Source organism: Manis javanica, chromosome 5 (assembly GCF_040802235.1).
Source record: "Manis javanica isolate MJ-LG chromosome 5, MJ_LKY, whole genome shotgun sequence".
NCBI lineage: Eukaryota > Metazoa > Chordata > Mammalia > Pholidota > Manidae > Manis > Manis javanica.
The window spans coordinates 168613977-168637436 of record NC_133160.1 but is presented as its reverse complement, the minus strand read 5'-3'; the positions used below and the strand labels follow the sequence as shown (position 1 = coordinate 168637436).

Sequence of the window (23460 nt, the reverse complement as noted above, 5' to 3'; positions counted from 1 at the left end):
AGAGCCCCCCCACTGGGGGGCTGAACAATGCTGGCCTTGTAGGCAGAGCTTGTTCTCCACTTTGCCCCAGTCCTCACCACTCCCTAGTGCCTCTCATACCAGGCCATCACTCATTTCTGTACATGTCCTCCCATGCTTGGCAAGGTGAGTGGGGGTGTCCTGTGCTTTAGGGTTTAGGCTTCTCAGGGGAGGATGACCCAGGTCCGTGGTTGAATGCATTTCTGCAGGTTTCTGGACCCCCTCTGAGGGGCCTTGTACATGGAAGTGGAAGCCTCCCATCAAACTGTATTTCAGAGTGTGTCTCATTATGATACAAACATATTGTTCCCTTTTGCTCTAAACAAGGACAGGTGATGTCATTTTAGGATTTGCATGTGTGCATTCACATGTGTGTTTTGTCCTCACTGTGAGAAGCTGAATGTATTTCACCCCAGATTTCATTCCTATTCATTAAAATAAATTGAGGTTTGGGTTTGTCAAATTTCATACTGCCTGAAAGGAAGGTCCCTTTGATGGATGAATCACCCCAATGGGGCAGCAGCTGCTCTCCTGAGCGAACATCCGTGCCATACCGAGTCGGGTGAATTACAGCCTCTAATTTAGAGAAAGTAGCTGTGAATGACCACTGTTCTCTGGAAGAGTGACTCAGAAAAGTCTAATCTGGGCATTTTTATAAAACCAGCTTTTAAAAAAGATGGTGTTTTCTGGTGGCTGAGGCAAACCGTTAATATTGGGATAGGTTCTGGAGATGGGGGCAGGAAGATGCCAGCAACGTCCTTTGGCTTCTGGGCCGTGGACCTGGGAGCACCCTTAGGTGCCTTCTGGGCTTCTTGGTGGGGAGGGTATGTACATAACACTCCCCTTTCTGAGCCCGATTCTGAACAGATTGAAAAGTAAAAGTTGCTGGAAAGATGGGAGTATGTCCCCTTCATAGGCCTTTGTGAGTGGCTGGAGGAGGAGGTGGGCAGGTCTGTGACTTGGGGGACTGGGGACGTGGTGCTGTGCTTGTGAGGGTGGCTTGTTCCCATCATGTCCAGTGGGAGTAGGTACGGGCCTTCCCGCTGCTGAATCACCACCCTTCTGCCTCAGCCTAGTCACAGCCACCACCCCATGTCCCCCTGCACCCAAGCCTGTTGTCCTCGTGACCTTGTCCGCTGGGCTAGAGCCCTCCGCCTCGTACCCTTTGCCCTGACTCTGCTCCAGCGTGTGGCACCGCCTGATGTCTGAGTGGTTTCAGAACTCGGAGCCTGAAGCTGGGGCTGCGGCTGCGAGAACCAGGAAAAGACGCTTGGCTTCCCTGAGTTGTGATCCTTCACTTGGGAGGTGGTGTGTGTTGATTGCTACAGCTGCACGGGAAAGCCCCCCATATTTAGCAACTTGACACCCGCTTATCATCACCGTTTCCTTGGTCCGGGGTCTGGGCGCGGCTCAGCCGGGTCTCTGCACGCTTGTCCCCCGGGTCCCATCCAGGCTGCCTTCCCTCCCGCTCCCGGAGCCCGGGGTTGTCGGCAGAATTCACTTCTTTGCATTTGTAGGACTGAGGCCCTCGGCTCCTCCAGGCATGCCTTCTCCACCTCGGCTCCCAGCGTGCTGCCAGCTGTGGCAGGACAGCACCTCTCTTCCCTGCACACTCATCTCATTAAGTCAGGCCCACCCAGGATAATTTCCCTTCCGAGTAACTCAGGGTCAGCTCATTAGGGACCTGATAACGTCATCAACACCCCTTCACCCTGGGTGTGTAATAGCCAATCCTGAATGACTGTCCATTGCATTAAGTTTACATCCTCTCCCACGGGGAGGGTTTCTGTGCTGAGCACACTGGGGGCTGGGGCTCTGGGAGAACGTCCTAGAATTCCGCCTCTGCCTGTGGAATCGGTGCCACTCCTCTCCTGGGGCGTGGGCCTTTGGGGTGGTGGAGGTGTGAAGGCTTTCAGGAGCCAGCAAAGGTGTGCCTCCCCTCCTTCCCTCACGTGCACCACGTGAAGTGCAGGCATCCAGGTAGCCATCTCTTAACTCCTCTTTGCTTCCCTTTTTACCTAAATGATCTCAACTTGGGCCTGATGGCTGTTACTTTTCTCTTCAACCAATTTAAGAGTGAAAGATGATGGACATAAGCCTGAGTGACAGCACAGTCCATTGATGCTTCCATTTTGCAGGCTATTTTCAGGCAGTTTGATTTGCAAAATTCCATCCTTGTGAATTTTGTGCTTTGAGGTTGCTCTGGAAAACATTACGATGACAGAGATGGACAGGTTGTGATAGCATTTCCCAGAGCTTAGCAGCTTCATCATTATCAACTTGGGACATTGTGTGTGTGTGTGTGTGTACGTATGTGTTTCACGTGAGTGTGTGTGCACATGCCCTGTGTGTTGCTGTGTGTATGTGCATGCATTCTGTGCATGATGTGTGTCTGTGTGTATATGCCGTGTGCGCATGCCTGCCCAGTGCGTCAGTCTCACGCCCGCTCTTCTCCCTGCAGCTGGCTGTTGAGTGCAGTGGCCTCCTGCGGACCCTCCACGGCCTAGAGCAGGAGCACCTGAGGGGCTCGCTCAGCCTGCAGCAGGAGGAGGGCTTTGCCAAGGCCCGCAGGCAGCTGGCCATTTTCCAGAGAAGCGAGCTGCACAGTATCTTTTTTACCCAGATAAAAAGTGCTATTTTCAAAGGGGAACTGAAGCCAGAGGCGGCTAAAGTGCTACTGCAAGATTACTCTAAAATACAGGTAATGATTCAGATTGCTCTGAAGGGAGAGTAATTCCCCTTAGCTGTAAATGTCTCCTCTCCCAGAATTAAATCCTGGTCTCTTCTTTTGTGCCATGAACCAGTAGCTGGGCTCTTCCTTCTACTTGATGTGTGAGTGAGTTTCTAGTAAGCGGGGCAGAGGTGTCGTGAAGCACAGGCCTTCAGTTCGAATTCCAGTCCCATCCCCCATCAGCTGTGTGAATTTAAGCACCTTGCCTAACCTCTCTGAGCCTCAGTTTCCTCACCTGTAAAATGGGGCCAATAGAATACACACAGGGTGTGATGAAAATATAACGAGCTGATTCCTGGAAAGCCAGTGCTTAGCACAATACATGTTTGATGTCTATGGTAATTAAAAATGTATAAACATATGTATAGATGTGTGTGTGTGTGCATGTGTGTGTGATGTATAGCTAGAGTTTGTGATGTGTCTCAATATGCCTGAATTTGTGTATGTTCTTGTGTGTAAGCTTGGGTGTGAATGTTACTAATCTGAATAAATTCTAGATTATAGTGAAAATAGTTTATAGGAAACAGTCAACACTGCTGCAGAATTTCTTATGCAGGTGGACACACACACACACACACACACACACACACACACACACACACACACAGTGCAGTCACACGGCAGCTTTTGGTCCTGACCCAGGCCCAGGGAGTGAGGGCTGCAGTGGGGCAGGGCCATGCCAGGAGGAGACCAGGGTGAGCCTTGGGCCTGGAGAGAACCAGCCAGCCTCTCCATTTTGCTCTAGAATTTTCCCAGTAAAGCATCAGTGAGAGTAGATTAAAAATTCTATTGTTTCCCTAGTAAGGTTTTCAGACCCCATGGCACCACTTAAGTATTAACAGATTTCCCAGTCATTTTTCGACTTACGGTGGGTAATGGATGACTCAGCACTAGGGCATCCAGGTCAGAAAGAATGCATGTTTTTACTCCTAATGCTGGAGTCAGAGAAATAGCTGCCATGGGTGATAATAGGGCCATGACAGAGACTTGTCTGACCCCAGCTGCGTGAGTGCTTGAGGGTGCCAGTGATGAGTCCCCTTACGTGACGGGCTCGGGTCAGCCAGCACGGATCCAGCTCCACGCAGAAGAGCAGTATTGCCACAGTATTCCTGTCATACTGATTCCGCTGCCCGTAACTCTCAGGGAGACGTGGCAGAGGTCAGCCGCATCTGACCAACCAGCTGTCACTGTCTGGACAGTGCGAATTCTCAGGTGTCAGGAACTAGAGAGGTTTTCGCTTATGTGTGGAAAGGAGGCTGTGCGTCAGCCACTTCTGGTTGAACAAAGTGTTGATCTTTTTGGTGACCTGCATGGACGGTGTTTCCACCGACAGAAAAGAGACAGCACAGCCCATCTTAAGTGGCTGGGATAATACCGCGGAGGCCAGGATTTTAATTACAGCTGATCTAATTACAGTGCCACTGGTTAAAACTGGATTTGAGGCACAACCTACTAGGAAGTCAGAGCACAGGTCCTTCAGTCAGATTGAGTTCAAATCCCTGCTCCGTCCCTTACCGGTTGTGTGATGTGGACTCACTTCTCTCCTCTGTGAAAGGGGAATAATAGTATTTGCTCCCTAGACTGGATTAGGTAAGTTAAGAAACACTCTGGGCCCAGTGGACCTGAGAAAACAGCCAGCATGCGCTAGGTTATTACTGCTCTCGGTGTTGGGTTGGGTTTTGTTCACTTTGTAGGCCGAGAAAACTTCCTGCCGCTCTTTGTGAGTGTGACCGCCTCATCTCCTTGGGGAGTGTGGGGGTCCCGTGGGAAACGGCTGATGGCTGATTTATCCCAGAACTTCAGCCTGTCTGCGGTCGTATTTTGGGAACTCCACGGGTGTGCATGTGTGCACGGATAGAGGGGACGTTCCATTTCTTGGAGCAGTGGAGGTGTTTTGATAACACACACTTTCCAAAGGCCTCACTTCTTACCAGTCTGTAATTTTTTTCTAACCCTCTGTCCCGGGCAGGGAGGTTAAGGTGTTAATCCCAGTGCTTCTATTCCTGTGCATTTCTTCGGAAAGGAAATGCAATACTTGAAATGTCTAGAAAGAATTTTCTCTAGATTTTAATTAATTTCATTTTCCTAAATGTCCTTAAATTTTTTTTAACAGGAGAATGTAGAAGAGTTAATGGACTTTTTCCAGGCTAATAAGAGATACCACCTAAGTAAAAGATTTGGCCACAGGGAGTACCTGGTCCAGAATATACAGTCATCAGAAACCCGTTTGCAAGGCCTTCTGAGCACGGCTGCTGCCCAGCTGACCCTCCTCATCCAGAAACATGAGAGGTAAAGCCCCAGAACTGCAGCATGATGCAGACCTATTGCTTTGCCCCAACATCCCTCATCAAAGACCACCCACCGCTGTTCGTTCATTGGGTGCCCGGGCTGCTCCTTGCTTATTTCTTAAGGAGAATTCTCCAGTTGTAAGACTCCTCTGCATCGTAGAATCACAGAAACACACACGATAGTGGAGGCAGCCACACAGTGAACCCCCAGGTGCTTGCCACTCAACTTCAGTAGGTACCAACTCCTGGCTGACCGCGATGTAGCCGCCCGTCCCCACCTGAGTCATTTCAAAGCAATCCCCAGCACTTCACTGGGAAATGAGCGGTGGAGGCTACCGGGAACATGCACTGGCCACACCCGCTCCTCTGAGCTGTGTTGCTCTGCCGGCTCTGGGTTCTCCTTTGGGGTGAAGCAGAAATACATAGTTGCCTGTCTTGGATTCCGAATGGGCTTCCTCAGCAGCACCAGGGTCGCAGCCTGTTAGGTAAGTGATAGAGACGCAGGTGTTCATCAGTACAGCCCACCCCACCACCACAGAGGTCAGCTAGCCTTTGAGACTTTTAATTATAAACCATCAAATTTATTCTTGTTAGGTGATGAGAAGTTCTAACATGAATAGGGACATGACTCTAAAGCTGGCTTTTTTAAAAATCATGATCCACAGTTTTATGAATTGGTTCTAATTCCTAGGTAATTTTATTAGGACTTCGCCACTTATTCTATATAAGGAGGATTCGGTAAGGTGCAAATTATGTGAATTCTCCCCACCCAGAGATGCTAATGAGTTTGTCACTGCAACTGGCTTGACCTTCCTGACTAATTTTCACTCAAGTAAAAGAAACGGTTCCTTGTCTGGAACTGTATTGCCTGACAGATGGTTGTACCGAGTGAGCAGTTACCAGGGAAATGTGTTTGACCTCTGATCTTTAAATTTTATGTTGAAAGGCTGGCACAGACTTGTATTTCTAAAATATGTATATGCCATGCTTTCATTCACCTGTTCATTCCTCTGAGAAGATTCCATGGAGAATCTACCTGTGCCAAGCAGGGGGCCTGGCACAGTGATGCTGACAGACGGGGAAGGGTAGTGCCAATAGCGGCAGTACACAGCGCGGTGGCAGGATTCTCCAGGCAAACGGAACCACTAAGGTATAAATGAAGAGTCGGCTCATGTGGCTGTGGAGGCTGAGAAGCACCACTGTCTGCCGTCTGCGAGCCGGAGGCCCAGGGGAGCCTGTGTGGTGATTCAGTCTGAGTCCGTGGGCCTGAGAACAGGGCAATCCCAGTCTGACAACAGGAGATGAGGAGAGTTACCCCAGCTCAGGCACAGAGGCAGAGAAAAGGGGGTGGATTCCTCCTTTCTCTGCCTTTTCTTCTGTTTAAGCCCTCAACAGCTTGCATGATGCCCACCCACATCGAAGAGGGCTGTCTGCTCTACGGAGCCCGCCGATTGAAATGATAATCTCAGCTGGAAACAGCCTCACAGACACCCTCAGAAATAATGTTCAGATCTGGGCATGCTTGGCCAGCCTCATGGACCCACAGAACCAGCCTTCACACGGTGTTCCCTGCGTTTGCCTCCTGGACTTTGCTTGGGCCATTTTGTCACCAGGAATTCCTAATCCACCATCTCCTCCTGGAAAACCCTTTCTGTACCACTGTGGTCTATGTTACTTTCTCCCAGGCCTTGGCCGCTCTCTGCCGAAAGAGGTGATTTCTCTCCTGATGCTGAGCCTCCTCTGTGCATCTCGAATGATGCCGACCCTTCCCTTCTTGCATCTCAGCAGGGTCTTAGCTGCCCGTTCTGCCCTCCTTCTTCAGAGTAAAGGCTTTTCTGATTCAAGCCACAGTGCCAGTCAAGCCAGAGGTGAGTGTGGGGGGCACGCTCACTAACTGCTGCTTTTGCGTCTAGAGCCGGATACCTGGAGGAAGATCAGATGGAAGTGCTACTGGAGCGGGCTCAGACAGAAGTTTTTTCCATAAAACAGAAGCTGGACAATGACTTAAAGCATGAAAAGAGAAAACTCCACCAAAAATTAATTATTAAGAGAAGACGAGAGTTGCTGCAAAAGGTATATAAGGAATCATGCTATTTATTCTTGGCATAACCATTTTGAACGTACACAGGTCCCAGGCCAGGCATTGCTGTCAGAGAGCTGAGGTGTTCAGGCATCACAATTGATTGGCAGTGACTTCCTGGAATGCTGTGTCAAGGGTCCCCCCTGGCCTCAGCAAAGCAGGGGGTCATGGTAGATTAGTCGTGTCTGCCTGGTGAGGGCATAGGATTGTGGGTGAGTGAGTAATGACAGCGATAGTTGCTGTCACATTTATTGAGCTTACTTAGCACTGTGCTGAGTGTGTTTTGTAAGGTACCATATCTAATCCTTACACTGACCCTATAAGGTAGACACCAATGTTAGTTGTTTTTTTTTTAATGAAAACTCTGAAGATTAGAGAGTGTAGGTGTCTTCATCTGGTCAGGCTGTTATAACAAAATCCCACAGACTGGGGGCATATACACAACAGACATTTATAGCTCACAGTACTGGAGGCTGGAGGTCTGAGATTGGGGTGCCAGCATGGGGGTTCTGGGGAGGACCCTCTCTGGGTTGTAGACTGCTGACTCCCTGCTGTGACTGCACCTGGTGCAAGGGCCAGGGGAGCTCAGTGGGGTCTCATTCATAAGGGTGAAGGTCCAGCATGGAGGCCCCGTCCTCATGACCTGTGTGCCTCCTGAAGGCCCTCCTCCTCCATCTGCCCACGTCGGGCATTAGATTTCCACAGAGGAATGTCTGGGCCATGGATAGTCTGATCACAGCATTAAGTAATATGGCCAAGGTCAAATATGTAGTAAGTGGCAGACGTGGGCCTGAACCCGTGGCTGACTTAGGGCCTAACCCTCATCCTCGACACTAAGCTGCTCAGCTGTTTGCTTATCTTGAGGAAAAAACGACCAACAGGTAGACACATAAATGCATCACGAGGTACTCACGTCACGCCACATGCAGCGCATGCCAGTAATGCCAATAGGAGGCTACTCTTCCTGCTGGAGGGCAAGCGCAGGTGAACTGAGCCCAGGAGGGCAAATGTGTGTTTGGTGTGTACAAGGCCGGGAAGGACATTGCGGGTGGTGGGAGGCGTCCTATTCTAAGGGGGAGCACTCGAGTAGATAGCACGGCTGTGCTTGAGAGGTGTGAGAGGGCGGCCAGGGGAGCAGGCAGAGCAGCGAGGGCAGGAGCTGGGGGCTTGCCCAGGGGGCTGTGCCACATCAGCGAGAGCCAGGTGTGCCAGGCGCAGGGTTCACCCTTCATCCCAGGACGGTGGGGAACACGAAATGGTTTTTGAGAAGAGAAGGACATGATCAGATTTGGGGTTTAGGAAGCTCATGTGAGGAGCCTGTCAGAGCCGGAGGGGGCTGGAGTTACGAACCCCAGGGAGGCTCTAGCACGTGGCCAGGTGGGAGCTGACAAGAGCCCATCTGGACGGATTTAGGGGGGTATATGGGATATGCAGCGTGACACCTACGTGTGGTGATTGTCTGGTACCATTCAGGACGGAGGGAAGGGGACACAGAACAACCTTTTAATTTTATCAATGGAAACTGTTTTTTATCAGAGACCATATTTCTCTGATGATCTGGCCTGATTCAAAGTTGGGGTCTAGAAGGATGTGAACTGCAGATTCCAGCTGTCCTCCAGAGATATCATTTCTTGCTGCTGCTTTTGAGAAATCTTGTGAGCAGCAGTTAGGATATAGCTCCATAAAGGCAAAGGTTTAAGTTGTATCCCCAGTGCTATGAATATAATAAGTGCTCAACAAATATTTGTAGAATAAAGGAATAGATACTCTGGTCACCAGGGCCCACGAACAAAAGGCAGACTGTCCCATGTCCTTGCAAAATAGAACCAAGGCTGTCTGCAGGCCCACTGTTAGAACTAACACCAGGGCGGACATCTTTATGTATGTCGGCTTTCTCTCCACCACAGGGCCTTGATACCTGTGTTCCTTCTCCCAGGAGAAAGCCCTGTCCCCGCTGAATTTTCTGTTCTGAAATCCCCCCTAGCACAGGGAGCAGCGCAAGGAGCAGCTGTCCCTCGGGGAAGCCCTCCGAGCTGCTGAGGATGTGGGCCAGTACCTGGGCCAGTGGAAGAGCCTGATGCTGGACCACAGTGCCGCCCTGGAGGAGCTGCAGGAGCGCCTGGACCAGGCCACCCAGGACGACTTCAGGGCCCTGACCCTGCTGCTGTCCGAGAGGGCCACCGAGGAGCTGCGGCGCCTCCAGAACTCGGGGATGACGCAGGAGCTGCTCAAGCGCAGCGTGCCCTGGCTCTTCTTGCAGCAGATCCTGGAGGAGCACGGCAAGGAGATGGCTGCCCGGGCCGAGCAGCTCGAGGGCGAGGAGCGCGACCGGGACCAGGAGGGCGTCCAGAGCGTGAGGCGGAGGCTGAAGGACGGCGCTCTGGAGGCCTCCATGGAGGAGCAGGCGGAGCTGAGACGCTGGGAGCACCTGATCTTTACGTGAGTTTCCCCGGGCGTTTTCAGCACCTCCCTCCACCCACCGTGAGGGCAGGTTCTGCCCTGTGGTCCCGGGGGGTAGCTGAACACACAGCACCGATTGCTGCACAGATGAGATGGGTGGCAGCCTATTGGTTGCGTGTCCTCACAGCCCAGGGAGGACACTGCAGGCCACCGAGGGCCACTCACCAGTAACAGCCAGGGCCAGCAGGAGGCAGGCTTGTAGTAACAAAAGGGCAGGGTGCCCCCTGGTTCTCAAGGGAGGATATGATTGGTTTGTTGGATAATTCCACGGGCTGGCAGGGATGAGCAGGAACTGCCTCTGGTCCCTGCAGTGACGAGTGTGGTTTGATAAGGGGACCTTATCCGCGGAGCAGAGTGGGAAGGCAAACTTGCCACGAGGCCATTCACAGCCCTCCCAGTTTCACCATATGTCAGGCAGCACTTAGTGTTGGGGTTACCACTTCCTGCTGCATGTCTTCACCTGGCCTCTTCACTCATTCATTCATTCATTCAGTCAGTCAGTCACTGGGCTATTTATTTCAATTACTAATCCAGGAACCAGGTGATGACACTCACTTCTGAGTAGGTTCTATTAGGCTCGAGATAGCCAGCACTCACACAGTGATAACTAGAAAATAACAGATAAATTGCACAGTGATGTTTTAAAAGACGTGGGAGAGCTGTGGAAGCCGTGAGGACTAGGTGAAGCCAATTGCAGAGGGGCCAGTGCTCCACAGGCCTTTACTTCCCTGCAACATTTGCCAAGTCTTTGTGCAGACTGAGATGTGGCTCAAAATGTGGTGTAAGAGAGACAACAGAGCTTTTGGCAATTGTTTGAGGCTGGCACATCAGATTGGAAATTTCAGATGTTCCAAACATGGCCAGTATGATGTTATAGGGAGGAATGAGGTGTGTACAGCGTGGACCAAACAGCCTGGGTGAAGTCCCACCACCAGCTGTCTGAGTGCAAGAATGTTACTTAACCTCTCTGAGCCTCGTCTTGCTTGTAAGATGGGATGACAGTACTAAATCATTTAGGGTGCCTGTAACAGCACATGATATCGGATTATTAAGAAATATTTTATACGAAAAAGTCTGGAGGTACATGTTTCCAGGTTAGATTCAGTGGCTCGTGCTTTGGTCAGGAACCCAGCTCCTGCCATCTTTGTGCTCTGTTGTCACTGTGCTTCCTTGGTCTTTGGGTCCATCTCCTCATGGTTTCAGTATGGCTGCTGTGGCTCCTGGTGTCACATTCATCATTTTAATGTCTGAGGCATTGATCCTTCTGATCCCACTGGACAGGACTACATTAGAAGCCCAGGCCCAAACCATCCGCTGACCAGGAAACTGAAATACCTGTGATTGTCTGTGAACTTTTATCTATTGAGTGCCAGACATTAAAGATCTTAGGCTCTGAGGGCTATATAGTTTTGGTTAAAACTAGTCATCTCTACCGTGGTAGTGAGAAAGCAGCAGTAGACAGTCTGTAAATTTGTGAATGTGACTGAATTGCAGTAGAACCTTACTAATGAAAGCAGGCAGGGGGCTGGAGTTGGTCCATGAGCCACAGTTGCCAGTTCCAGCCTTGCACCAATGAAGAGTCCTTCCCCAGGGCTGTGAGCAGTGTTCCTTTCCCCACATTGTTGGAGGGCAGCCCCTCTGAACAGAATCTGAGCTGACAAGGTGTAAGGAGGTGACTGTAGGTTAGGTCAGCACACTGTCTAGCAAGATGCCACCTTCATAGCATCGATGAAGGATTACCTGAGTTAACACATTTAAATCTGTTAACCCAGTCCCTGGTCCACAATAAGTGGATAGTAAGTGGTAGCTGCTGCCATTAATTCTGTTATTCCTGTACTGGAAGAGCTCAGATTGTCAGGAGGAAAGGAGTCACATAATTAGGTGGTTATGGTAAGCAGGGCATAAGCAGTTCACTGAATTGGGTCCATAGTGGAGTGTTGAGATCTTTGCCAGACTCCAGAAGAGGCATGTTTTGTGTGCCAGCCACCGACGTGGGATTGGGAGCCGGAGATGAGTGGGCAGGGGCCACTGCACTTTGCTGAGAGGCAGCGAGACGGAGGGGGAGCAGCCTGGTAGGAGATCCTGGTCCTCTGTGGGTGTGACGCGGGGAGACGGGTCTGACTGGTGTGGGACAGTTCAAACCAACAGCGGCACAGTGGAGATAAGCAATACCCCCAATAGATGGTCTGTCTATTCAGAGTCACTACATAAGCGTTTACACAGAGGACAGGATGGTGCCCATTTGGCAGTAACACAGGGCCTCTCTGCCCTTCAATCAATATTCCATACAGTTGTTGTTTTTTCTTTCAACAAACCAATTGGCCACCCCAGAAAACCCCATTCATGCCAGTAACCAAACCAAACCCAGGCCCTTTCAGTATTCTTTTCTTGTGTAGACACTCCACAGTTTAAATCCAATCTCATGATAATTTAAATTCTGAATCTAAGCCCTTTTATTAGAAGCGGTTGCACTGACAGGATGGTGGAGGGGGCGTGGTGGTCAGGAGCAGGGGAGGCAGGGAGGGAGAGCTCTCCAGGGCATCTGGTCAGCCTGTCCGTCTCTTTCCCGTGGATCCCGAAGGCTCTGCTCAGCGTCGGTGGTCGGGAGGCCTGCGCGACCTTGAACCCTGTGCTGGGCATCACAGCAGAGCATCTTTGTGCAGTGCCCGCCCGGCATTGGAGGCAGTACCTCCCCTGGACCAGGATCTTCTTAGCCTCAAGGATTTCACTCCTCTTCCTACAGAGGCTCTTCCTGGGGACTGACTTGCAGCAGGGACCTGGGGACAATAGGTCCCCAGGGGTTTGCAGAGGGCAGTGTTGTCTCGGTTTGGACGGCGAGCTCTCAGCTCTTCCTTTTCTCTCTCTCATGGTTCTGTGCTCGTCTGTTTCCCAATCTCTGTTAGTGTTTGTTTTCTTGAACACACAAGATGCTGTCTTCTCCAAGCCTGAAAAAATCAGATTTTTAAACATCAGCTCCTTTTCCCATGAATTGCTCTCAGCAGGAGTGATTCAGCTCAATCTACATTTGGCCATTGTCACTTTACACATTCCAACCTGCTTTGGACTCGTTGAAGCATATGAATTAGACTTGACATTCCCGTTGCCAGATGGTGTTTTCTTCAGTTGCATTTGGGTCCATTTTGCAGAGTGTTACTAACTCTGCTGCTGACTTAGTCAGTCAGCAGAGAAGGAGGAATCTCACTTTGCTGTCAGAAAACTCTTTGATTTTTCTGAGGGTTAAAGCGGGTCAACTAGCAAAGCACACGATGTGAATCTGCTTATATACTTTGCTGACCTCAGGTTCTAAAAGGTGGCGGCTTTATTTCTGAGGCATTGTGTAAAAATAGCTTTGAACAGTAGTTTTGAAACATAGCTGTGTAAGCGTCCTGATTTCAAGCAGCATAAAGTTGCTGTACACCTGGTCAGATGAAGTAGCAATTAATAAGGATGCATATTTTTGCCAGGAGGGGAGCATCCCTTTGAGACTTCTTTCCAAAACTCCTAGATAGGTTTTAAACTACTATAGGGTAAAGATCCTGTCTCCCATATTTCTGTGTCATCCAGGCTCCTAATAGATACTTAAGGCAAGACACCCAGGGCTGATCCAGTTTGAAGGTGGGCAGGAATAACAGCCCAGATCCATTTCAGAGTCACTTTCACTCGGATCCCACATACCCAGCAGACGGGGGCCAAAAGTTCCCCAAGAGTTGAGGTACGAGAGAGGAGCTGCACCTTCCTAAGGTCCCTTTAAAAAAGTTGGGGGACCCCGTGGAGTGAGAAACCCAAGGCAGGTGTCAGCAACATGGGCCTGGCACCTTCCGACTCTTTGTGTTTGGGGCCTCGTCAGCCCTGAAGGGCCTGTTCTATTTCCATGGGAGAACTCTCTCGCTGAACCACGGCACGGCCCTCTCCCACTGAGATTTGGGCATGGTGGGGCTGGCCCTGGCCCCCCACAGTAGTAGTCTGCAGATATTTCTGCATGTAAAGCATCCACAATGCTTATTTTGTACACTGTCGATAAGACATTGCAGAGGATATTTGTAAATGAACACGTGAACAGACACACCTCATGCACAGCGGGAAGAATGAGAAGGACATCCCAGATCCTGTCCACGCTGTCACCTGGCCTCCTCCCTGGGTGTCTTTCTTCTCTTACCAGGACACCAGTCAGAGTGGATTAAGGGCCCCCTACTTCAAGAGGGCTTCATCTTAGCTTACTTCTTAACTGCATGTGCAAAGACCCCATTTCCACATAAGACCACTTGCACAGGTACCCAGGGTCCGGACTTGGACATCCTTTTGAGGAGGTACAAGTCAACCCTTAAGAGCAAATCATGATTTCCAGTGTGAACAGGATTTCTCTACCTGAGAGGTGCCTGTCATCCTCCTCTAAGACTGGGTGCAAGGCTGCCCGTGTCCCTGTGCACCTGAGCTGAGCTGGGCATCTGTCCTCTGGGCCACCGGTCTCTGCTTGCTGCTGGCCAGGCTGAGCAGACAGTCCCTTGTTTCCATGTCTATTTCTAAAGCGAGACCAGGTTGTCCTCAAGGTCACAAATGCTGGAAACCTGCCCACAGACACACCCGGTCTCAGCTCCCATGAGACATCGTCTAAGACGACCTGCATCTGGTGCTCAAGGGCTGCTCGTGGAGAGAATGTGCGATGGGCAGAGGGTGTGTGTTTTCCCAGACGTGGATCTCACTGACGGGGCTGCTCTTTGAGCCCCAGCTCTCCCGCTCCCCAGCACCCACTGCTCCTCTTGATGCGAGCTCACCCGTATCGCCCTCCTTGCCTTTCCAGGAAGCTCTGCTCCTCAGCCTTCTCCCTGTCTGAAGAGGAGCTGCTCCACATGAGGCAGGACGTTCAGGGCTGCTTTGCTCAGATGGACAGGAGCCTGGCCCTCCCCAAGATCCGGGCCCGCGTCCTGCTGCAGCGATTTCAGACTGCTTGGCGAGAAGCAGAGTTCCTGAGACTGGACCAGGCCCTGACTGCCCCTGAGCTGCAGGTAGGAGGGACATCTCCGTGGCCTCCTGGCTGCAGAGGTGGGGCACCTGCCAGCTGCTGATCCCACAGGCTCCGGCCCTACTGCCCGGCCGGGGCCCATCTCATCTCCCGCCCCTGTCCTCTCCTCCCTAGCCGTGTCGGCATCTGGCTGTTTCCAGAACCGCCAGGCTTATTAACCCAACCTCTGAAGGTCCCTGGTGACAGACACACCAGTGCCCAGCCTAGGTCCTGTTGCCCAGGTCCTGTGACTGTCCCTGGTGGCCATGCATGTCTGCTGCTCATGGTTCAGAGCCACACCCTCTCCAGGGCATCAACCTCAGTGACGGGGGCCACCTGGCCTGAGAGGTGCCTGTGCCTCCTGCTTCCTCAGCTGCTCCCAAAGCCAGGGTCTCGGGGCACAGAGGCTGGCCCTTGTGTGGCACCAGGAGAATGCTCCCGTCAGCTCAGGAGGGTCAGAAAAGGCGCTCACATGGGCCTTACAGGGTGGTGATTGACAGCTGCCTTTCTTGAGCACCTCTCCGGTGCCTCAGGGTGACAACTCTCAGATGCTGTGTGCGCTCCAGAGCCGCCTGCAGACCAGTTGGCCCGAGGCCTTACCTGAGGCCCCTGCATGGCGTGGCCCTTCCCCCTCCTGGTCTGATTCCCTCACTGCCTACACGATGCTCTGAGTTCCTCTCTCAGGAAGTTGTGTGCACCCCAGTCCCCGTCTCCAGCTCTGCCCCTGGGGACCCCCACCCAAGCAGGCCATTGAACTTGCTGTTTCTTCTGCCAAGTGCATGCTTTCCCCAGAACAGCACAGAGCCAGCTCTCAGTGGCCCAGTGACATCTCAGCGTGGTGTCACCTGTGCTGAGGTGCTCCAAGCTCCCCTCCCATAGAATCCCTTCCCGGTCATCTCCAGCATGTGCTGCGCTCCATGCCTTGCTGTAGTTGGTCACTGTCCGAAACGTCCTGGTTTCTGGACTTGTTCATTTCCACGCCCCCACTACCAGCTCCCTGACCGATCTGCCTTCCACCTCCAGCACCTAGAAAGGGCCCAGCACATAATAAGCACGCAACCCATGTGATCCAAGCAGCCAACCCCTGGATGTGTGCAGAATGCTGGGGCTTCTCTTGAGGTGGTATGTTGAGACTGAAAACATTTGGAACGCTTTAGCTCACATTTTCTCACCTGAAGATCCCAGTAGTGCTGGGAGGTCAGTATTATACACCCATTCTCCAGATGAGAAAAATGACCATCAGAGGAAAGGTGAACTGACCAAGGCAGGCAGTGGGTGGGAGAACTGTGGGAGGGGCTGGTGTTTTCTGACTTTAAACCTGCTGCTTTTCCCATAGGGGAAGAAAAAGAAATGCACACATATGCTTTCTGAATAAAAAAACAGTGCGTACTTTCAGGAGCTTTTACATTCTTTCACATTCTAAAAAAATTCTTTCACATTCTATTTTTTCATCTCTCTGTCCTTAGAAGGGTGCAGAATATATAACATGGTGGTAGATAAATAGTAAGGGATCTTTATCAAAAGAGTTTTAAAAGGTTTTGGAACAATGAATAACGATGTTTTCACATAATCGAAGTGAGGCTTTTCCTCTGCTTTTGAGCTGACAAGGGCCTATCTTGGCAGGAATTAAGTATTTGACTCTAAAGTTGTTCCAGGGCTTGGTGTGAAAGAGAACAGGTGCCTCGGAGGGGCAAGGGTGTCTGCCGTGGCGTGAAGTGTGTAAGCTCAGTGCCCTTTGGCAGGAGTGCACGACTGGCAGGGGTGGGCTCCTGTGGGTGACTGAGCCTGGCTCCCTTCCCAAGTACTGCTCTGAGAAAGTGCAGGTGGGGTGGGAGTTTATTGTGGGAATCGGTGGTATCACATGCAGAGCAGAATTAGCGGTGCTCAGTCTGTCACCATTCCCTTGGGCCCCCCCTACGCGTCTTTCTCCTCCCACTAGGTAACCCCTCAGTTTCCTGCCTGTTGGCCTGTTTGGATCCAGGATCCTGAACAGGGGGAGTATCTCATGGCTGACAGATCTGCCAGTGGCTCCCAGGGCTCTCAGGCCATGTATGCAAATGCGTTTCAAAGGCCCTCATAATCACTAAGAGATGTCCAGGTCGGGCTTGCCGCCCTCTTTCTTCAGTTCTTCACATCCTCTGTGACCTCGGGGCCCTACACAGCCTGGCCCCTGACCACACATGCTGGTAGCTGACCCTCGCTGGGAGTTCCGGGAGGTGAGCAGTCCTGACCTGCATCATTTGCCCGTTTCCCTGGTGTAAGGGCTCCTTCCAAGGCCTGTGTCAGGCCACCAGTTTGACATCAGTACACGTATACAGTTGCCCCTGCCCCTGCCTCCGCCTTCTTAGTGTTGTCCTCTCCCAGTTCCAATCCTGGTTCTGGGCTTGAGGGTCGTGCCCACCAGCCTGGCTCTTTCCTAAGCAGCATTGATAGATCAGGAGATGAAAACTAGTTAATTCACGGTGTTAGCTGAGTATTTAAAGATACCAAGCTCTGGAGTCAGCAAACTTGAGGTCAAGTCCTCGGGGCTCCCGTGATGTGACTTTAGGCCACCGTTCCTGCGCTGCTGTCCTGTCTCTGCTCTGTCGATGGGGATGTCAGACGTAGTGGGTCACTGTGGGTGCATGCTTCTGCTGAGTGCGCCGGGCAGGTGCTGAGGATGTGGGTCCTCTCTCATGTTATCCCCGTGGCCAGTCTGAGGGATGGCTTGGGAACCCAGGGTAGAGTCTGGGCCCAAGGCCACATCCACAGTAGGCTCTGGGTTGCCATGGGACCTCAAGGAATGTGACACAGAGGAGAGGGTGGCAGGCAGGCTGTGAAGGGAAGGACACTAGCTCTCCGTGGGGAGCTCAGAGTGACCTGCCACCCTCTGCACTGGGCGTCTCAGGGGCGCTGTGCTGTGCTAATCGTGTTCCTTTAGGCTGTGCTGCGTTGTGTTCTGATTGCTCTGCCATGTCACATGCTGTCACACCCTGTCATGTCCCATCACATTCTGCTGAGCTGGTGTGACCTGTGATGTGACCGGGTGTGCTGTGCTGTGTCCTTCTGTTTGTTTTGTTATGTTGTCATGTTTATGTTACGTGTGTTCTGTTCTTGTAGTAATCCCACGAGGTGGATGCGATTATCCCCATTTTCCAGGTGTGCAAACTGAGGCTCAGGTTGTAGCATCTGCTTCGTCCATTCATTGAATGACAGTCTGCTGAGCACCCTGGACCTTGTCTGCCACCACTCTCACCCTTGCTGCAGGCTTCAGGTCTTCATGGTGTAGAGTACTGTGCTCCCAGATTGTCACACTCCTGACACCACCTTGTCGTTTGGGTCTGAGCAGCAGTGTTGGTCCCTCGCATTGGTGAGGAAGCAGACATGTGTGGTGCACGCTGTTATCCAGGGGGGTGCCTCTGTGGTCATCTCTGTGTGCACAGCGCCTCCTCGAATGGACATCTGTGGCTCTGCTGCCCAGCATCCCCCTCTGCAAACGTTTCCCCTGTCCACCACCGCAGACAACCCCCAGGTGCTCTCATTGTGTCCCCATGTTACGTAGCGCCATTGCCATCTGGGAGCATCTCTGTTAGTTGTTTGTTTGGTGTTTGCTGATACTTTATTCACTGTTGCGTTGGCTTCCCCAGGACAGGGCCTCCTGCGGGCTGTTCTATGCTCAGAGAGGCCGACAGGTTGAGGTCCTGCCGCTGGGAAGGAGGCGACCCCCAGGTCGGTTCCACTGTTGGCTTGACTGCAAAGCTCTGCTCTGCCCACCAGACTCCCTCTGCTCCCTTCGGTGGCCCGAGAACTGAGCCCGTTCCAGGACACTGTCCATGTTTCGTCCAGCCTGAGACAGCTGTGCAGCCCTGCAAGCTCGGGAGACTGGGGGCTGCGAGAGCCGCTGGTGTCACTTCCTTGCCGACGTTTTCTCTCACGTCTCTCCAGCAGCAGTCCAAGGCGAAAAAGCCACGCTCCAGGAATAAAAGCAAGATAGACCTTTTGAAGAAGTGCATTGAAGATAAGATCCAGCTCTTTGAGGAACAGGCCCCCGAAGACCTGGTTGAAAAGGTCAGTGTGTCTGCTTCATCTGTCCTTTGTCACTGTGCGCAACAGGGCTGGCAGCTGCCCCATGTGGCGGGAGCTGCTGTCCATCTCGCCCAAGCGCCGTGTTTTCAAGCTGTGGTCCTGCATGGACCACCCCCTCCCTTGCCTTTCCACCTGGTCCCTCTTTGTGAGACCCCCCTCCTCCACTGAGACCTCCCATTCATCCTCGGGCCTCACCTGCGTGCCGCCTCCTCCCCGTGGTTGCTGCATGCCTGCACCGAGGCACTCGCAGGCCTGGCTTGGCTCCTGTCTTGCTGTTTATCTTGCATGCATGCCCCCTCCACGTCCCCCCCAACTCCTCACTCCCCACTTACACATTATGCTCCCCTGCACACCATGCACAAGCACATGGCGCCTGCCCTGTGCTCCCCTCAAGAACCCCCCACCCCAATAAATGAATTCAATGAATTTTCTCCTTAGCTGTCCTTGGGTGTTGCCTCTTCCAAGAAGCCTTCCTGGCTTATCCTTATTCCCCACCCCAGCTCCCACTCTTACTGGGTCACGCATCACACTGTCCATTCCACCAGCCTTCTGAGGAGGTAACAATGTCCCAGGCATTGTGTGAACAAACTCAGGGCTGCCACAGTGACAGAGACGGTCCTGGTCCCCACGCCGTGGGGCACACATTCTAATGGGGGAGGGACAAAAAGCACTTAAAATTATAGACTGTGATCCATGCTATTAAGGAAATGAATAGGGCGGCGTGATCATGCCCAGGGCAGGGGCATTGGGACCGCCTGCAGGTAGGAGAGTCAGCCTCGGCCTTTCTGAGGAGGTGACATTGAGGACTTGGGTCCGTGTTCTCACGGCTGGCGGCCTGCTGCTCCCCCAGCACTCAGCAAAGGGTAGGTCCCAAGGGGTGTATGCTCGGGGAATGGATAGATCAAACCATAACTGAGAGCTGCTGATGTTTCTTCCTACCTCCTGCCCTTGTCCTTTGTCTAGGTTTTTATTACTTCTTTTTATGTAAGTGTGTTTCTCCAGACACAATCACAAATCTGGCAAAGAGCCATAGAACTTGCTCTGGGCAAGATCAGTGGCTCCTGACAGGGGTATCCAGGTGCTTGATGTCTTAAGGGATTCAAGAAGTAGCCCCCCTATTCCCACAAGTGTTCTTTATAAAATTGAGAAATAAGACAAAGACTAAGGCAGGTAGAGGCGAACACAGCATCTTTCTTATTGTTAAAGGCACATTCTGGAGATAGGAATTCACGTGAGAGCCAGCTGGGCTTGCTGACAACCCCAGAATACAACAGACGCGCCACCCAGTCGCGCACTCCTGGGGGCCTGGGGGCCGCCCCCCAGAGTAGCAGGGCAGAAGGGAGCTCCCAGAGCTGTGCCGAGCCAGGCCTGCCCAGGGTGCTCAGGTCTCCGGAGAGAGGCAGCGACCGTGCGGGAGGGAGAGCAGCAGGACAGCTTTCCTGCAACACAGGCTGGCTCGCGACCCTCTGTGAGTGGCAGGACCTTAGGGGAGGCTGTTGGAGAAGGGAAAGCTGGGATTCGGTTTGGGGGGTGGCCTGAGCCATTGTCAGGGACACGGTACAGGTGTGGGGGAGCTCAGGGAGTCTGCAGCCCCACGGAAAGGCTGCCTGCTGGAGTGCGGGGCTCCCGAGGGGCTGGGAGAGCAGACCCGGGGTGCAGGGTCTCAGGTGCCAGGCCGAGAAGATGAGCCGTCTCACTGGCACCTCATCAATATGGGAGGGGGACAGGGAGAAACTGGGTGACTGGGGACAGTGACATCCTGTCCCTGCAGCTCCCTGCGTTAGACTCAGCAGCCTGCCCCACCCTGAGTTCACTTCTGTCACTTGCATGTGAGACGTGCATTTGTCCCTAAGCACAAGTCAGACTCTTGCTGTTGAGGGAAGACGCAGCCTTCTGCCCAGCTCTGGAGAAGAACTATGTACAAGGTGCTCTGTGTTTTTTCTTTGTGCTGTGTACTGATTTAAGAACTTCCCCTCAAAGATGTAACATTTTCATGAGAATAGTGTTCCTTTGGTGTTAGGTTTTGAGTGCCTATGGCATGCCAGGCACCTTGCTAAACCCTGTATATATACATTTATATTACGTGCATGTAGTAGGTACACACAGCATGTACATGTATCAGATGTGTGTAGTATCTGAAAGCTAATGTGATTTCAGAGCTAAGTTCCTACGTGTTCTTTCATCATCACGCATCCCATAATATAAGCCCCACAGCTGCGCCTGTACTAGAGGCAAGGAATCTGAGACACAGAGGCTGACGTGGCTCCAGGGTCACAGGCAGGCATTCTGGCTTCAGACTGTTTTTGCCACCACACTAACCTGTCTCTCATTCAACCCATTATGTGCTTTAACGCTGCCGGCTTCCCTAAGAAGAATATCCCAGTTTTACAGATGCAGAAACTGAGTTCCAGAGAGGTGAGGGAATTTCCCCAGGTTCTCGCAGCCAGGCAGTGGTGGGTCCAGCATTGATCCTAAAGCACTCTCTCTCTGCCCCTCTTTGTCCTAATCAAACTCCCTTATAGGATTGACAGGGAACGTTCTCATGGACTGATTGCTTCCTGCAGTTCACAATGTGGGACAAACATGCCGTGGCTCCCACGCCCGTAAAAGGAGGGCTGGGGTGATGATAACCCTCTAGTTGCAGGGTTTTAGGAGGAGCAAATGGGTGGGAAGGCTCTTTTTTAGTTTGGACCCGGCTGCAATGCTAGATTTTCCCAATAACAGAGCAGGTCCATATGCACCATAACCTGGAGAAGGGCAGACAAGAGGCATTTGTCAGCTGTGACCTTTTAATGACAGGCCATCTTCACTACTGGCCATTTCACTGAGTGAATAGGTATTCGTGAGTCATCAGCTTTGATGTTCCTCCCAAAACTGATCGATTGCCTCTTAACATCTGAGTGGCAATTGTGAAGATTCTTTATTTGTAGGGTAATTGCAGAGAGAAATGACAGCCGTCAGTTTGAGTGCTAGCAACCGCGAGTTGTGCAATTTGTGTGGGGACTGGGAGTCCCTCAGGGCTCGTGCAGCTGTGAAGATGGAGGGAGTCAAAGACCACTGGAACGCCCCAGACTGGCAGGCAATGCAGTGTCACCAAAGGAACTCTGGCTTCACAGCTGGGCTGTGGAGCACCCCCGGAACACCTGCTTGGGTGCCTCCTCTCTTTAGTAGAATCTGTCAGATATGCCCCCAGCCTTGGTTGACATATGCCTTGTCTGGACTTACCCACCTGAAGAGGCTGGGCTCAGGGGCAGTGAGTGCTGGAGTGGGAGTTGGACAGGACGTGCCTGCCCCTGTGGGCCCGTGCCCTTTCTGTCACGTGGTGACCCCAGTGAGCTGTGACAGTGGGTCTCGGGTGCACTTCCCCCGTCCCTCTCTTTTCTCCCATTCTCTGTCCACTCCCTCCTTTAAGGAACATTGTGTGGCGTGTTTCCTGTGGGCCAGGCCTGTCTGTTGATTCTCTTGGTTTTCTGCATAGGGTTTTCTGCCCTTGAGGTGTTCCCCTGCTTCGGATGAGCCGCCAATTTATGCATCAGCCATTTGGAGGTTCGCATCCTGTTTCGACTTGTCTGAGCTCCCCTGGGAATGAATGATCATGTGACTCATTCAGAAACAGTCTGATTCAGGGAGCGGGAGATGGACTGAAAAGTCGTGGGCTTCTTGCCTGCCCACTCTGTCCATGCAGCGATGGGTTAACCCATCAGGGTGTCAGCTCCAGTCACCGGCAGCTGTCCTGCGAGGCTGGAGTGTGCCTGTGGTTGAAAATGGGATCTGCAGCCACAGACACCCAGGCCTTCTGATGGGCTCACTACAAACTCACAGATTCACAGTTTTAAACCTGGAAGACTCTAGAGGGCACATATGTCTTAGAATAAGGTGATCAGGTTCCTAAATAAGTTTGTGTTGTGATGGCATGAAACTTACAGGTTAACTTGAGAATGTCCACCCATCCAAAAAGATGGGAGGTTTCCTGTCTTATTTGGATCTCGTTTTAGGATCTTTAATAGACTTCCGCAATTGTTTCTATATGTGGGGTGACCGTACATCTCGGTTTGCTTGAGACTGCCCCCCCAGTCTCCCCGTCATCCCCATGTCCCTTCCCATTAGATCTCCCTTTCACTCTCAACTTGAGGGATAAATCACATGGTCACTTTACACACAGGTCTTTGTGGTGATTCCAGTTACATGATAGATTTGGCTGCAGTTATAAATGATAACATATGTTCAATTCTTTTTTTACTTATTTGATACTGGTATAAAGGAATGTTGCTAACTTTTTAAGTCCGGACTCCCTTATTTTAGCTCAGGAGCTGACCACTAGCTCCAAGTCCTAGCTCTGCCAGTTTCTAACTGTGTGACCGTGAGCAGGTTATTAACTGCTATGTGGCCTCGGATACTCATGCTTCAAGTGTGGATAATGGAGGACGTACCTCTTAGGACTGTTATACAGGCCTGTCTGTTGATTCTCTTGGTTTTCTGCATAGGGTCATAATGTCTGCAGATAATCACAGCTTACAGCCTCCCCTCGATCCTTAGGCCTCTTTTCTTGTTCTTACTGCCGTTTCCGTGTCCTCATCTGCTGGTTTCAGCATCATCTCTCATTTCTATTGATTGATTTTCCTCTAGGTATGGGTCCTATTTTCCTCCTTCTTTGCATGTGTGGTGATTTTTGCTTGGATACTAGGCATTGTAGATTTCACATATTGAGAACTAGATTTGGTTGTTTTTCCCTTTAATAGTGCTGGAGTTCTGACATGTAAGTATGTTACTTGGGTTTAGTTTTATCCTTCCCAGACTCGCTTTTAAGCCTTGTTAGGTT

The 23460-nt window shown here is 51.7% G+C and overlaps 1 protein-coding gene across 6 annotated transcripts in view; it reads left to right on the top strand.

Moving 5' to 3' along the window:
• Nucleotides 1-23460, top strand: part of EVC2 (EvC ciliary complex subunit 2) — a 135242-nt gene that overhangs the window by 84931 nt on the left and 26851 nt on the right. For 4 of the 6 annotated variants that reach the window (XM_036991113.2, XM_036991109.2, XM_036991102.2 and 1 more), the window contains 6 exons: nt 2480-2719; nt 4863-5038; nt 6951-7110; nt 9102-9556; nt 14376-14580; nt 18501-18623. In XM_036991113.2, the coding sequence (XP_036847008.2) occupies nt 2480-2719; nt 4863-5038; nt 6951-7110; nt 9102-9556; nt 14376-14580; nt 18501-18623 (1359 nt within the window). The remainder of the gene's footprint in view (nt 1-2479; nt 2720-4862; nt 5039-6950; nt 7111-9101; nt 9557-14375; nt 14581-18500; nt 18624-23460) is intronic. The other 2 variants (XM_036991104.2, XM_036991115.2) reach the window with 2 other exon arrangements.